General features: G+C 48.4%; 1 protein-coding gene across 16 annotated transcripts in view; it reads left to right on the forward strand.

Annotated features, from left to right (window-relative positions):
* The window catches only part of Arsg (arylsulfatase G), a 150,928-nt gene that overhangs the window by 46,400 nt on the left and 90,299 nt on the right, over window positions 1–14,229 (forward strand). For 6 of the 16 annotated variants that reach the window (XR_005489859.2, XM_063269225.1, XM_039086177.2 and 3 more), the window contains 3 exons: window positions 1,294–1,461; window positions 2,957–3,099; window positions 4,887–5,780. Coding sequence is in view for 15 of the 16 variants with exons in the window: in XM_063269225.1 (XP_063125295.1) it covers window positions 5,563–5,780 (218 nt within the window). In the remaining variant the exon portion in view is untranslated. The other 10 variants (XM_039086175.2, XM_006247608.5, NM_001047877.2 and 7 more) reach the window with 8 other exon arrangements.

Below are 14,229 nucleotides of genomic sequence, written 5' to 3' on the forward strand. Positions count from 1 at the left end.
TGGCTTATTATATGCCTTTGTCTCCCAAGACTCTTCGACTGCCTTTTGGGCGGGATTACCCTGAACCCCCTTTTCACTGTGCACCTGCCCACTCCACACATCTGACACCTTTCTGCTTCTGCTTTCACAGCTCTCCTGTTTTACTTTCTCCATGTTCCCCTCCCCCAGAGCAAACCAAAGTGGTGCAAGGGTAGGGATTTTTGTCTGTTTCATTCATGGCTGCGTGCACAGCACCTAGATTACCGTGCTAGTGCACACATGGTGCACCAATGATTGAGTGCCTGGGAGAACCACCCCTGACCTTGTGTGGACAGCTGGTGCCCCCCAGGCCTCTCCTGGTAAGTCCCCATGTGACTCCTGGCCCCTTGCCAGCGTATAGGCTGTGCCCTGAGTTGGCTGGCGAAACAACAGGACTCTGCAATCAGACACTTAACTTCTCCTTTCTCCTTTGTCTTTGTTGGCCTCAGTTCATCTGAAGCTTCGTTTCTGGAAAACCAACACAGCCCCGAGCCAGAAAGGTCTGTCCAACCTCCTTGTTGTTTCAGCTGTTTTCAAGGTTCTCTAGGAGGATGCTTGACCACAGGGAGGTCTGTGGGAAGCCAGGGTCAGGTGATGGGGTGGACGTCCAGCCCGAGGTCACGGAGACGCTGTTCAGCCCATCTGCAGCTCGCCTCAGAGCATGCAAGCCTCGGCAGAGAGCCTGTTTGTGGGTCCTTTCTTTATCCTCACCCATAAGTGAGCCTGGACACTAAAGGGAAGCAAACCTTTGACATACCTTTCTACAGCCTTTCTTTATAGCTAAGCTCAGGGCTTGGGGTTGGGGTTGGGGTAGGTAATGGAATAGCATGTGGGAGGGGCTTAGGTTCAACCTCTAGAATCCCAACCAACCAAGTTGGGGAGGGGCGGGTAGGGAGGACATGAGTGGTTGGTGAAGTTGATTGGCAGCTGAGGTTTGCTCTACCGCCTGGGGAAGTAGAGGAGCCTATGACACCTGCACGGCTGGGATCTATCACAGTCGGCTGGAGCAGGCAGTGGCCTTCGTTTTGCAAGGCATAGCGATAAATGGCCCAGAACCTTCCACTAAAGCGGAAAGAAGAGTGAATGCTTAGCTTGTCCAAGACTCCTCCTTTGCTGGCACTGTCGGGGAGGAGAGCTCCTTGCCGGTGCTTGCCCTCTTACACTTTTCTGTGTGCCCATTTATGTGACATGTGTCTGTCCCTGGGTGACGTTCGTCTGTCCATGGCTGCGCATGTGTATCAAGAACAGAGGCTAACCTCCGATGTCTTTCCTCAGGACACTTCCCACGTTGCATTATGAGCCGAGGTCTTTCACCTGCCTGGGAACTTGTTAATTTGGTTACGCTGGCTGGTCAGAAAGCCTCAGGGATCTGCGTGCTGGGAGGAGCAGCCCTCCCTCTGCACCACACTGGTCTTTTTCACATCCTCACACATCCATAAGCAGGTACATTACCGACAGAGTTATCTCAATCACTTCGGTGGTCTCTCTAGCCCCTCCTTCCTGAAAGAGATTCATTCATAGAAACCGAATTGGGAAAGTGACACCAGATCAGCTCCCAGGGCATTCCAGGGGGGGGGGGGGAGCATTTTCCTTAGGACAAAGAAGTGTAGAATCTCAGTCTGAATCTTTACTGAAACCTGCGGTCCATCCTTTGACTTGAAAGGAAATAAGCAGAAAGGGCTTAAATGTCCCCTGGGAGGTATGGATATGAAGAATTCTGCAGTAGTCGGCTGGCTAAGGGACCTCATTTCTAGTCTATGAAAATTGGAAGTGCAGCGTTAATGCCTCCCCCAAAAATCCTCAAAGGAATGTCCCACCATGGAACTCTGAAGGAAAACAATCTAGTTTGATTTCCACTTTAATTTTAGCTTCCTTCTTTAATGAATTTCCCCCCTGGAATTCTCGTAAGGTCAGGTCACCCAGAGATGGATTATTGACCAGAAATGAGGCCAGGCTAGTGCCCTAAGCCAAACAGCTTTAAGAAGTGAAGTCTCTTGTGGCCCTTGCTCCTGGGTAAAAGCCAGCAGGAGGCTGGGAACTAACCAGCAGGTGAACGAGTGTTTGCTGAGCACCCTCCTTATGCAAGAGTCTTCCAGAAAGGGAGAAGTCTTTGGGATCTCAAGATTGGTGAATACCACTTGAATAACCAAGTGCGAAATAAGTCCTTTTGGGAAGTGGAAGGGTTTGCATTTCCAAACAGTTGGCTCATGGGCCTCCAGATGTGACTTCTGTTTATCTTGAACGAGGATGACTCCGTCCATTCGTTTGCTTTTTATCGAGATCTTCTAGAACTCCCATCCACTGAAGCTAACAGTGGAGTTAGCTGGTCACAATGTCTGACTATGGGGATTGGCTCAGTGGGTAAAGGAGCTTGCCGCCAAAACTAACAGCCTGAGTTTGATCCCCGGGACTCACTGGATGGAAGGAGAAAACCGACTCCTGCAAGGTGTCTTCTGGCCTCCACATGTGAGCACCACGGTGTGTGTAAATGAATATAGGCACAAAAATATGTTATTATTTTTTCTTTTTGTGATGAGGGTCTCACTTTATAGTCCTGGCTAGCCTAGAATTTGCTACAGAGACCACTCTGGCCGCAAACTCATTAGAGATCCACCTGCATCTGCTTCCCAAGTGCTAGGATTGAAAGAAACACACCACTATGTCTGGCTCTCAAAGAAATATAATTTGAAATATATATATAAACATATGATTATACAAATAATATAATTATAAAAGTGTATATAAAAGAATATAAAATTATAGTATATTATTATATAAATAATACATATTTATATTATATAAAACAAAAGAAATAGCATGTGAAATAGCAAATAGCTCCAGTCTATAGCAATTTTGTACATTACAGATTGTTTCTTTGATTCTCTCCTATGGGTGGAAGACTGTTATTCTAGAATTTCAACATTGTGTCACCTTGCAGGTTTAGAGCCTTTACGTAAACAAGGAGTGACCTGACTGTATTCTCAGCCCTGTTTGCCACCTCCATGTGGACAGCTAGCCTCTTGTCTCAGAACCAAGTCTGACACGCTTCAGGTTTGCCCACTGGAGCTGAGTCATCTCCAGGTAGGCCGTGCAGTTCCCTTTTTCTTCTAGGCCTGGAGTGATATTTTTAATCCTCCAGCATCTCACTACTCCAAGAGTGAACCAAGGACAAAGGGTGTAGTTCTCACCTGGGAGCCTGCTCAAGTCCATATCTCAAAGCCATGTGTGACAGCTTGCACCTGCCATCCAGAGCGAGAGGAGGAGGAGGAGGAAGAGGAGGAGGAAGAAGAGGAGGAGGAGGAAGAAGAGGAGGAGGAAGAGGAGGAGGAGGAAGAGGAGGAGAAGGAGGAAGAGGAAGAGGAGAAGAAGGAGGAGGAGGAAGAGGAGGAAGATGAGAAGGAAGAAGAGGAGAAGGAAGAGGAGGAGGAAGAGGAGGAGGAGGAGGAGGAAGAGGAAGAGGAGAAGGAGGAAGAGGAGGAAGAGAAAGAAGAGGAGGAGGAAGAGGAGGAGGAGAAGGAGAAGGAGGAAGAAGAGGAGGAGAAAAAAGAGGAGGAGGAGAAAGAGAAAGAGAAAGAGGAGGAGGAGAAAGAGAAAGAGGAGGAAGAGAAAGAGAAAGAGGAGGAGGAGAAAGAGGAGGAGGAGAAAGAGAAAGAGGAGGAGGGGGGGGTGTCAGGAACTCAAGGTCGTCCTGTGCTCTGTATTGAGTTTGGGCCACGTGAGATCCTGTCTTGAAAAATCAGTCCAAGGAACAGAGAACGATCCCCAGCCTTCCCACTGGATTGGCTGCTTTGTTTGGTTTTTGAGAGTGGGACTCCGACTGGTCTTCAACTGGCTATGTAGTAGAGGATGACCTTGAACTTCAGACCTTTCTGCCCCACCCCTACTTCCAGAGTGCTGGGATCCTGGATCTACCTCACCACGAACAGTTTATGGAATGTGGGGATCGAACCCAGGGCTTTGCGAGTGTGCATGGTAAGCAAGCACTCTGCAGCACGCCGAGCCCCAGCCCCAGCCCTGACTTTGCTGATTCATATGCACGCCTGGGTATGAGAACCTTTGGCTGAACGGTGTCTGACAGCACAGTCTTGTGCGTGCTAAGTTACAATGAGCTACACCTTCCAGCCCTAGATTCTCTTACTAAAAATGCCATGATTGGAATGGACGGAGACGTGCTTCTGTTTACTTTTTGGGACTTTGCCGGCAGCGTTTAATTATGAAACACACAGAGAAACGGAAAGCATTCTACAGAGATGACTTATGTCCTCTACCTAGATCTATTATAAACTTGGTTTTCACGAGTCTCCCTTTTTTTTTTTTTTTTTCCCAAATTAATTTCTCCGGGGGAGGCTGTTTGTTTGCTTTGGGATAGCATCTTACATATCCCAGGCTGGTCTCACAGTAGCTGGGAATTACTTTAAACTCTGGTCCTCTTGTATCTACCTCACAAGTGCCTGGTTTATGAGGCACTGGGGATTGAACCTGGAGCTTTGTGCATTCTAGGCAAGCACTCTGTGAACAGAGCTGCATATCCTCAGCCTCCTAGGTTAACTCATGCCAAGGATTTCTTAGGGGAACATTTAGGCTATCCATGTCATGGCCATTCTTAGCCATTGTGTATTGATCACAAGACTTTCCTTTTTTAAACTCTTTCTTTTAAAATTCTCAATGAGTTTGGCCCTTTGTGGTGGTAGGGGAGGGGAGGCACCAGGGAGAGGTTAGCAGACTGGGAGCTAGCTGACCCAGGACGCTAGGGCTCGGTTATCCTCATTCATAGCGTGTGTGAATCGCAAAGGAGTCATCTCTAATGCGACTGCCAACCCTGTTACTATAGGTCCATTGCAAATATTATTGCTGCCCTTGTTTTCCAGGGGGAAGAAACTGACGAGCCAGTTAAACACTCGAAGACGAAGGAAAACATCTGTTGGCGTGGAAAAGTGATTATTTCCCAAGCTACCGAGTAAAACACAACAGGCCTGGCTGTTTGAACTCTGGTTTCTTGTCAGATTTTCTTCTTTCAGGAAACCTTACAGAAAGCTCCCACCATCTGGAACTCAGAGACTCATCTGGGAGCTGACTGTGGCTTCTAGAAGATCCAGGTGTTCTGCAGATGTGAGAATGTATCCCACAGTCACCAGATGAAGCCCTAAGCAGATGCAAGGCTTGTGTTATAGCCTTAGCCTCCCTGAGTGCAAAGGGTCACTTCCTGGCTAAGTGGCCAGGAGCGGTTATTGACGTTGATGTCTGAATGCTGCACCTGACCAGTCATCTGATTAGGCTGTGATGAGAAGACATCTTGAGGGGACCAACCCGACTTTGGGGGGGGACCACATTCTTGACTTTCTTAGATTAGGATTCCATATGGGGACCTGGTTTCTGTAGCCCCTGCCATCCCTGTAGCCATCGCTAACACCAGTGTGTTCTTGACAACTGGACTCCTTGGTGACTTCCTGCACTGAAGGTGAACAAAGAGAAAACTCTTCGAGAGATTCATGTGGTGGCCAGATATCACTTCACGGAGACAACAGGAAGTCGTTGTGTCCTACCATGGGCTGGCTCTTTCTAAAGGTTTTGTTGGTTGGCATGGTTTTTTCTGGACTTCTCTACCCGTTCGTGGATTTCTCTATCAGTGGGGAAACAAGAGCCCCCAGACCAAACATTGTGATCATTTTGGCTGATGACATGGGATGGGGTGATCTGGGAGCAAACTGGGCAGAAACAAAGGATACCACCAATCTTGACAAAATGGCTTCTGAAGGAATGAGGTGAGTCTTGAGAAAGCCAAGCAGAGCTTCTTCGTCATTCCAGTCTTTTGCTGGGGGTGCAGGCAGTGTGAGTACTTCTATTTGCTTTACATTATAAGTGTGTTTCGCCAGTGTGCATGCGTGTGCACCATGTACATGCGTGTCTGTTGGACCCCAAGGAACTGAGATCACAAATGGTTCTAAGCCAACATGTGGGTGCTGGGAATTGAACCCAGGTCCCCTTTAAGGGCAGCAAGCACTCTTATCTGAAGAGCCATCTCTCCATCCCTGCTAAAGCACCTTAATGAGCCATTGATGAGTCTATGTGACTTTCATTGCTTTATTGATTTGTCGTATTTGAAGTCGGTATAGCATCATACAGATGTCTGTCCATGTATATACTTACTTTCCTGTTATCCGTCCGTATGTCCCATGCTCATCCATATGCCCATCACCCGTTATCCTCCAATCAATCGTCCAATCCACGGATCTATCCATCCATTTACCCGTCATCCATTTGTCTTCTGTCCATCCACCAGTCCATCTATGCGCCTGCTCAGCCATCCAGCTGGTCACTTGGTAAGATGTCTGTATGTGAGAATTTAGAGGTGGACAAGACAAAATTCCCTGCCCCCAAGTTACTCACTTTCCAAAAGGGGAGACAGGTTAAGAGGGAAGGAGAGCATTTTACAAATGCTCACACCGGGGGTTTTTAGAGTCCAGAGGGGAAGGGCGTTCAAGGGAATGGGTGGGACGACAAAAGCGAGTATGTATGTTCTGACATGTGTAGTGTTTATAGGGCGCCCATTGCAAAGCCTCATTCAAGTCCCAGCCCCTTTCCTCACTTATATGGGGAAGAAGTGTCAAGAGCTTGCAGACTTCTTTGATTCCCCTTTGGGTCACTGCTGGTCCAGTTGGACGCAGGGGCATGGCTGGCCAGCATGGATCCTGTCTGTGTTTTGTAAAACACCTACATTTGGCTCAGTGGGAATGGCTCATGCTCACTGCCAGGGGCAGCCTGGGGAACCTCTTCTCAGAGTTTCTGCCTCATACCTTCCAGAACTTGGAGCTTCCCCGTTGAGATAAAGACCCTCACCTCTGACTTCACCTTCTTCAGCCATCAAACTTATCCCAGCCAAGGGGAACTTTCTGGATTCTTCTTCTTCCAATCATCCAGAGACATTTAAAACCCGAACCCCATAAAACACCTCACAAACTCTCTCCTCCGCTTCTCCATCTTGTGGCTGGCCTGGCTTCAGCTGTCACTGGCCTAGGCAAGCCCCCCTATACTGACCTGTGTGCCGAACACTTCCTGTACTCACAGTCCACTTCCTGTGCTCACTTTGTTCACTTCCTGTTTCTAGTTGCTGCTCACCACTTAAGTCTCAGTTCCCCATGTGTCAGGTGCGCTCTGCCCTTGTAGCTTTACATGATGAGTCTTTTCATAGCTGACCACGTGGGTCATGTTAAATAGCAGCCCCCTCCCCCTTCCAAATTCGCATCTGTCCAGGGTGTTAAGTGTTACGGTTCTGAGGGGGAAGGGTTTCCCCATAGAAGAGCCTCAGCTTTGAAGAGACAGGTATCCTGGCAACCGGGACTCAAAGAGTACCCCAAAGTCACACTGTACAACAAACCTCACACCAGATTTATTGGGAAAGACACAAGAGAGTGGCTGCCTCTGGTTGAGTAAGAAGGAACAAGGAACTGAACTAGAGGCAGGCCTTACACAGGGTTTCTTGGGGATGGAGTTTTGCACGGTGGGGATTGGTGGGATTTCAAGTTCTGAGTTTGAGGTGAGCCCAGGGATTAGTTGGAATTTCGAGCTCTAGGATTGGTGGGTTCCCAAGTTCAGTAACTGGTGGGTTTTCAAACCTAGCAGCGAGCTTCCGACCTTTTACCCTACACCCAGAACCCCCGCGTCTTCACAAATGCAGGATCTTGATGATTTGGGGTGGAAGCAAACACAATGACTATTGTGGTTGTAAGAGTTGTGGGGGAGCAGGGCACAGTGGTACAAGCCTGTGAGTCTAGTACACAGGAGTCTTAGGCAGAAGGAAAGCCAAGAATTAAGGCTATCCTGGGCCACATAGACTCCCACTACCACCTCTAAACCCCAAACCCAGTGAAAAAACACAGAAGATACAGAAGCAGTAAATAGAAGGATAAAGTGATCAGAGGGAAATGTCTACCAAGGAGGATTGCCGTCAGCCACAGGAAGTTTGGAGAGAGACAGAATAGATTCTCCCTCAGCTTCCAGAGGAAACCAACCCTGCTGAGACGGTCATCTAAAATCTTTGGCGTCCTGCACTGCTGCTTCAAGCCATGCAGTTGCAATTTGTTGCATTAGCAACAGAAAACACACACACACACACACACACACACACACACCACACACACACACACACCACACACACACACACCACACACACACACACACCACACACACACACACACACCCTTCCTAGCTCTGGACTGCAGAGAGAAAAGTAACTTGTCTTCCCGGCGTAAGCACAAGGCTTCCTGTATAAAGAGCAATTAATATCCGCTCATCAATAGATGGACTTTAGAGCCAGCATCCTGGGGCTCACCTGTCTGTACTCTCAGCTCGCTAGAAGCTGCATCAGGAAGCCGGCAAGTTTAGGGCAATCTTACCTCAAAAACAGAGGGTGTGTGGGAGCTGGTTGACATAGTTTTTAAAATGGCATCTTTTTTGTTATTGTTTGTTTCTCTGTGTGACTTCCCTGGCTGTCCTGGAACACGTTCTCTATCGAATCTGGGCTGGCTTTGAACTCACAGAGTTCTGTGTGCCTCTACCTCCCAAGTACTGAGATTAAAGGCATGCGCCGCCATGCTTGTCATCCATCTTGAGTTTTATATGCTGAGTCCCCCCACCCCCACCGCAGGGAGACAGCTTCTCCAGACACATCTCCCCACATACCTGGCTTCTAAATTTTTAAGAACTTCTACTTGACTATTCCAGTGGGTTCGCCAAGAGCCATCTGAATTAACATTGTTTAAGCTGAGATCTGGGTGGCCCAGTCACCTCTCTCCCAAGTTGCTCCACGGATGCCCTACTCTGGGCAGAAGCGGGCGGGGTGCAAGCTCAGTCTGGTGGGGACTCCATTACTCTGCTCCTCTGAGCCCTGAGGATGGTCAGGTGGATGGCGCTCAGTCACGAGGTCGGTGGCTTTCCATTCTGTGTGTGAATGACAATCTTCCAACTAAGCGGTGGCTGATGCTGGCCTCAGGGCTCGTTCCTCAAATGTCGTCTACCTTTTAATTTCTTTTATTTCTGGATTCTTTAAAAAATGCACAAGGCGGGCGCTTACACTAGGGCAGGGGTTCTCAACCTGTGGATCCCGACCCCTGCAGGGGTCGCACATCAGGTATTTCGCATACCAGATGTTTACATTACGATTCAGAACAGCGGGCAAGATTAGTTATGAAGTAGCAACGAAATAATCTTATGGCTGGCGGGTCACCACAAAGTGAGGAACGGGTATTAAAGGGTCGAAGTGTTAGGAAGGTTGAGAGCCACTGTATTAAGGCAAGCATGTGTAGGTCGGAGGACAACTCGTAAGGAGCTGGTTCTCTCTGTCCTCCGTGTGGAGGCTGGGATCAAACTCATATAGTCATGTTTGTCAGCAAGCACTTAAGTGCCCGCTGACTGGCACTGGATTTTGTTGTTGTTGTTTGCTCGTTGTTTGTTTTGGGACAAGGTCTTTCACTGCTTTGGGACTCACCAAATAGGCTTGCCTCACTGACCAGGGATCCACTCTCTTCCTCTAGTCACCTTCACACCCGAAATTTTCCTTTTAAATGCAGAAGCTGAAGATGGACCTCAGGTCCTCATACTTGCAAGGCACATATTTCCCTGACTGGGCCATTGCCATAGCCCACCCACAGGTATTTTATGGGAGAGAAAGAGAATGGCCAAGATTCTAACTGTGAGAGAGGTGTTCCTAGCCAACCCAGCCCACACATCGCCCTTCCGGGCTTGCCAGGTTGACGGGTGACGCGGAAAGCCTGTTGTGCGCATGCATACTGAAGCACGTGGATTTTAGCACCGCACTCACATCACACCCTTCGTGCGTCTCTCTTGCCCCCAGTTTAGTTCTGGGTCAAGTCAATATCACTGCCGCTAGCGGTTCTGGGCGGTAGCTTAGCCAGTTGTCAAAGATCAATAATCGCTACTCAAAAGGTCAGAGGCTCCCGGGGACTTGAGAAGTGTTTCTAAAAAAGGGTCTCAGTGAGTAATGAATTGAGCTGTCAGTTCAGCCAAATACCTGGCTTAATTTCTGTTCTCAGAATTGACCACATTTCCTGTCACCGCAACGATCTCCCTTCCTTGCCCCTCTCCCTCCTCCTCTTCCTCCTCCCCCTCCGTCCCCTCGTCTGACATGAAGCCTTGGCAAGTGTGTGTGTGTGTGTGTGTGTGTGTGTGTGTGTGTGTGTACGTGTTTGTAGTGACCTAAAGGCGCATGTCAGGTTGAACTCTTGGTGTCTGGTAGGAAGAGAAAGCCTCCTACCCGAAACCGTGTAACCCTAGCATAGGCTGACTCACGTGTAGGGATGGAAGGACCCTCATTGAGAGAAATCCTCATTTTCCTCTGACCTTTGCCATTCACTTCAAGACGTTTGCTGTGGTAGCTTCTGTTCTGCCTCCCTGTGAGCCTGTGGTGTTGTGGGACAGGCAGCTTTTCCTATTTGCTCTTGAGCAAATAGGTCAAACGGACATAAGTCACGTCATGACCACACGTCAACCCGGACCAGAGGAAGATAACAAGGACCTCATGCAAGCTTTTCCCTCTTGGCTCTGTTTAATAGATGGGGGCACGGAGAGTCACAGTGACCTGGATGGGAATGAATCTTTGCAGGAAAAAGAAGCAAAAGGAACTGAAATATTAACCATTGGGGCCTTGGCGTCGGCCTGCTTAACCAAGCGTGAGATCAAAGGCATCCATTCAGTTGCCGTGATTAGTTGTTCTTTAAGACTTAGGAGTGCAGTCATTCCACAATAAATCTCCAAGAGTGATGAGACCAGTTCTCACCTTATAGAGCCGGGTTCCTAATGGCCATTAGAGATAAGAAAAATGCTTTGAAATGCAAGGGGTGGTGTGTACTCAGACAGAAACTGCTGCCCATCCCCCTCGATAGAGTGCTTTCAGCTTGACCCTGATGTAACCGACTTGATGGCTTAGAGAATAGAGCTAGCATACCCTTGGTCCCCAAGAGAAAGGAGAAAGGACTGTGGTGGGCTTCTCTCTTTCTGCTCGGTAACCTGAGAGGGACATTGAGGCTCTAGGAAGAGAAAGGCACTTTGATAAAAAGAACTAGGGAGGTGGAAGTTTGTTACAGCTAAGCTACTTTCTGGCTGTGATCAAACACCTAACAAAAACTGCATGGAAAGAGATGTTTACCTTGGTTCAGTTTGAGGGCATAGTCCACTGTGTCGGGGAGTCAGAGGCCAAAGGCCACAGACAGGAAACAGAGAGAAAAGAGTGCACTCTCTCAGTGCTGTTGGCCTGGGACCCCAGCCTATGGAATGGCGCCGCCCACATTTAGATGGCTCCTCCCACCATCAGTTAACCTGATTTTTAAAAATCCCTCACAGACAAGCCAAGGGTTCTGTTCCCATGGTGACGGCAAATCCTGCTAAGGAGACAGTTAAGATGAATTGTCATGGGCCCCAATGTTGGGACCTTAAAGGTGAGTCTTAGCCAGACAGGGGAGAGAAAAGGTACTTCTGGATCAGCAGATGGATAGAGTATTCTAGAACACTTGGCTCAAAATGTTAGCAGGGAGGGCAAAGAAACATGTCGTGGGGGTCCTTCCAGGACAGCACCATCCACCCAGCGGATGCATCCAGAGTACTGCTGATGGAGAACCACGTGAGGTCCAGGAGGCACTGAGCTCTCCCAACGTTTTGTGCTTGTGTGTGCATATATATGCTCATGGCGGGAATGTGGAAAAAGACTTGCCCAGAACTGGACTCGTCTCCAGGAATCTTATTTGGAAACAGCAAACAAATGAACCCAGAGAGTGAATTCATGAATGGGGCGGGGGAAGAACAGTGAGCCATAGTCACTACCTTTGACCCACTTTTTGCCTGTAGTAGACAGGAGGTCTGCGTATCGTTTATCCGGGTGGTTTGATGCAACAGCCTTCTTAGGAAAGACTCGGCCACCTTCCCATTTAAGAGAAGGTGACTTGGAGGCCAAACTAAACTGTCAGTCTCTTTAACTAAGTCATCTCTGTGGTTAGTACCTCCCAACCCCGTCCCCTTGACACACAAAAGCCACAACAGATGATTTTAAGAACCTACTTCTTTTCTCCCCTGATCCCCCCAGCCTTTAAATTATGAATGGGACGAAGGTAGTTTTTATTCCGGTCACATAGCAGTTTAGACAGTTGCCACTGAGAGGCTGTCATGTCATCTATTTTAAATTCTTTGCAAACGAAGGCTGGGCACGCTTGCAGTCGGCAGTGTGGTGTCTCTTTGTGGCACTTTCCAGCTCCCAATTTCCCTAATTCTAATACACATAATTTATGCAACGGCGAGTCTCTTGGCTACTGCCTCGCTGTGTCTTAATTTGTACTGATTTTCTTGTTAGCAGCCTGCCATAGCGTCTGGCCTCCCGTTTCCAGCTTTGCTTTACAATGTATCTGCGGACTTTAATGAGGACCCCTGTTGGCTAACGGGCCTGAGAGCCTGCTCAGATAGATTTGGGGAAGAACAATCACAGCCAAAAAAAAAAGAAAAAAAAAAACCTTCCCAAATAACAGGGCCAGGTTAATGTTTATTCATTAGTCCCCACCAAATGGACTTGGTGACCTGGAGGGATGGGATGGGAAGGCCATGTCTTAAAGCTGTGTGTTTTAGAAGTGGAAGCTTAGGCTTTCCAAAGACCTCACCGAACCGCTCGAGTTTTCTCTTTTGAAGCTTTTTTCACGTACCAGATATTGCTGGAGGGGCCTCATTCCACCAGGGTGGTGTCTCCCAGGCCAGAGTCGCCGTCCGTCCATCCGAAGGCCCCTCTGTCTAGAATCCACAGTCTGTAAGGGAGCTCAAAGCTACGTCTTGCTGGGATACATGTGTGCACTGGTGATTTACAAGAAGGTGACTTAATATGTCCACAGAGACATCACGCTCAGGACAGAAGTTACAGATGGGCAGGCTGGAATAACAATCAGGGTCTTTCCCTCCCTGGCTGACTTTCTCATCTCTGGCGGATATAATACACACATACAGTGTGTGACTTAGGTAATTACTTCTCTCTGCCATGGAGCCTGAAAACGCACATTAACCTCTTTGGAGGGATGCTTCCTGGTACACACACGGGAAGGACGCCATGTGCTTTCTGTCCTCCCCCAGAAGGGCTGCCCACCTTCTCAATGAGCCACCAGCAACTTGAGGGCAGAGTGCTCCCGTGTTTCCAGGTTTCCATTCTCCATCACTGATCCTGCAGTTCCCAGGTCTCTACAACTGTGGCATGACCCAGCTCAGCCCTGAGGAATGCAGGCTCAGCTCAAGGACTTTGCCCAGGAGAGGGGCTGTTTTAGCTTGCCTGTTCTCTCTCAAGTGCCTCCAGGAGACAGGAAATGTGGCATTTCCTCTCCCAAGGCCACATCCTTCTGTGTTGGGAATCACGGGAGAAAGGAGTTATTTCCCGCTCTGATTCAGAAAATGCCGGGCTTTGCTTTGTTGTGTTTTATTTTGTGACAATGTATCAGTCTATAGTCCAAGATACCCTGGAACTCACCATGTAGCCCAGGCTAGCCTTGAACTTAAGTCACTCCTCTTGGTTCAGCACCCCAAGAGCATGAGTCACCACATTTGACCGCCAGTTTGGATTCTGAATAACCCTGTTTGGGTCATGGGTTCAGCAAGGTCAGAGGAGGTCATGCTGCTTGATTGGTTCAGGGAAGGTCCTGAGGCCACAGTGTGTCTGATTGTGTGTGTGTGTGTGGGGGGGGGCAGACACCAGCAGATCCAGGAGTCACATGGAGGGTAGGTGTGTTGGCTGCAGTAAAACACTCATGACTCTAATGGCCTTGGTACAGATGTTGACGGATGACTGTGTACTCCAGCTCCTAGAGTCACAGACTCCCAGAGTCAGAGCCAAGGCTAGCCCTCCAGGGTTCAAGCAAAGACTGTGAAAACGATAGGTTTGTGTACATAACTAGGAGTCTGAAAGGGCAGGAAAAGGGACGAGCCAAGTTATTCTTTTAATCTTCCTTCCCTTTAAAGTGTATACTTCAGTTTTTCAAGTTTTAAGAGTGTCTGTATTATTATATGTTGAACATATGTCCCCTCAGAGCCCCGGTTTTTCTTCCATGGTGCTGTTTGTCCCCCAAACTAACTCCTTTTTTTCTTTAATATCTAGGAACCATAACTGAGAAAACAAACAAACAAACATAAGGTGTTTGTCTTTCTGTGATTGGCCGAATTTGCTTCATATGGTTATTT

Source organism: Rattus norvegicus, chromosome 10 (genome assembly GCF_036323735.1).
Source record: "Rattus norvegicus strain BN/NHsdMcwi chromosome 10, GRCr8, whole genome shotgun sequence".
Lineage (NCBI taxonomy): Eukaryota > Metazoa > Chordata > Mammalia > Rodentia > Muridae > Rattus > Rattus norvegicus.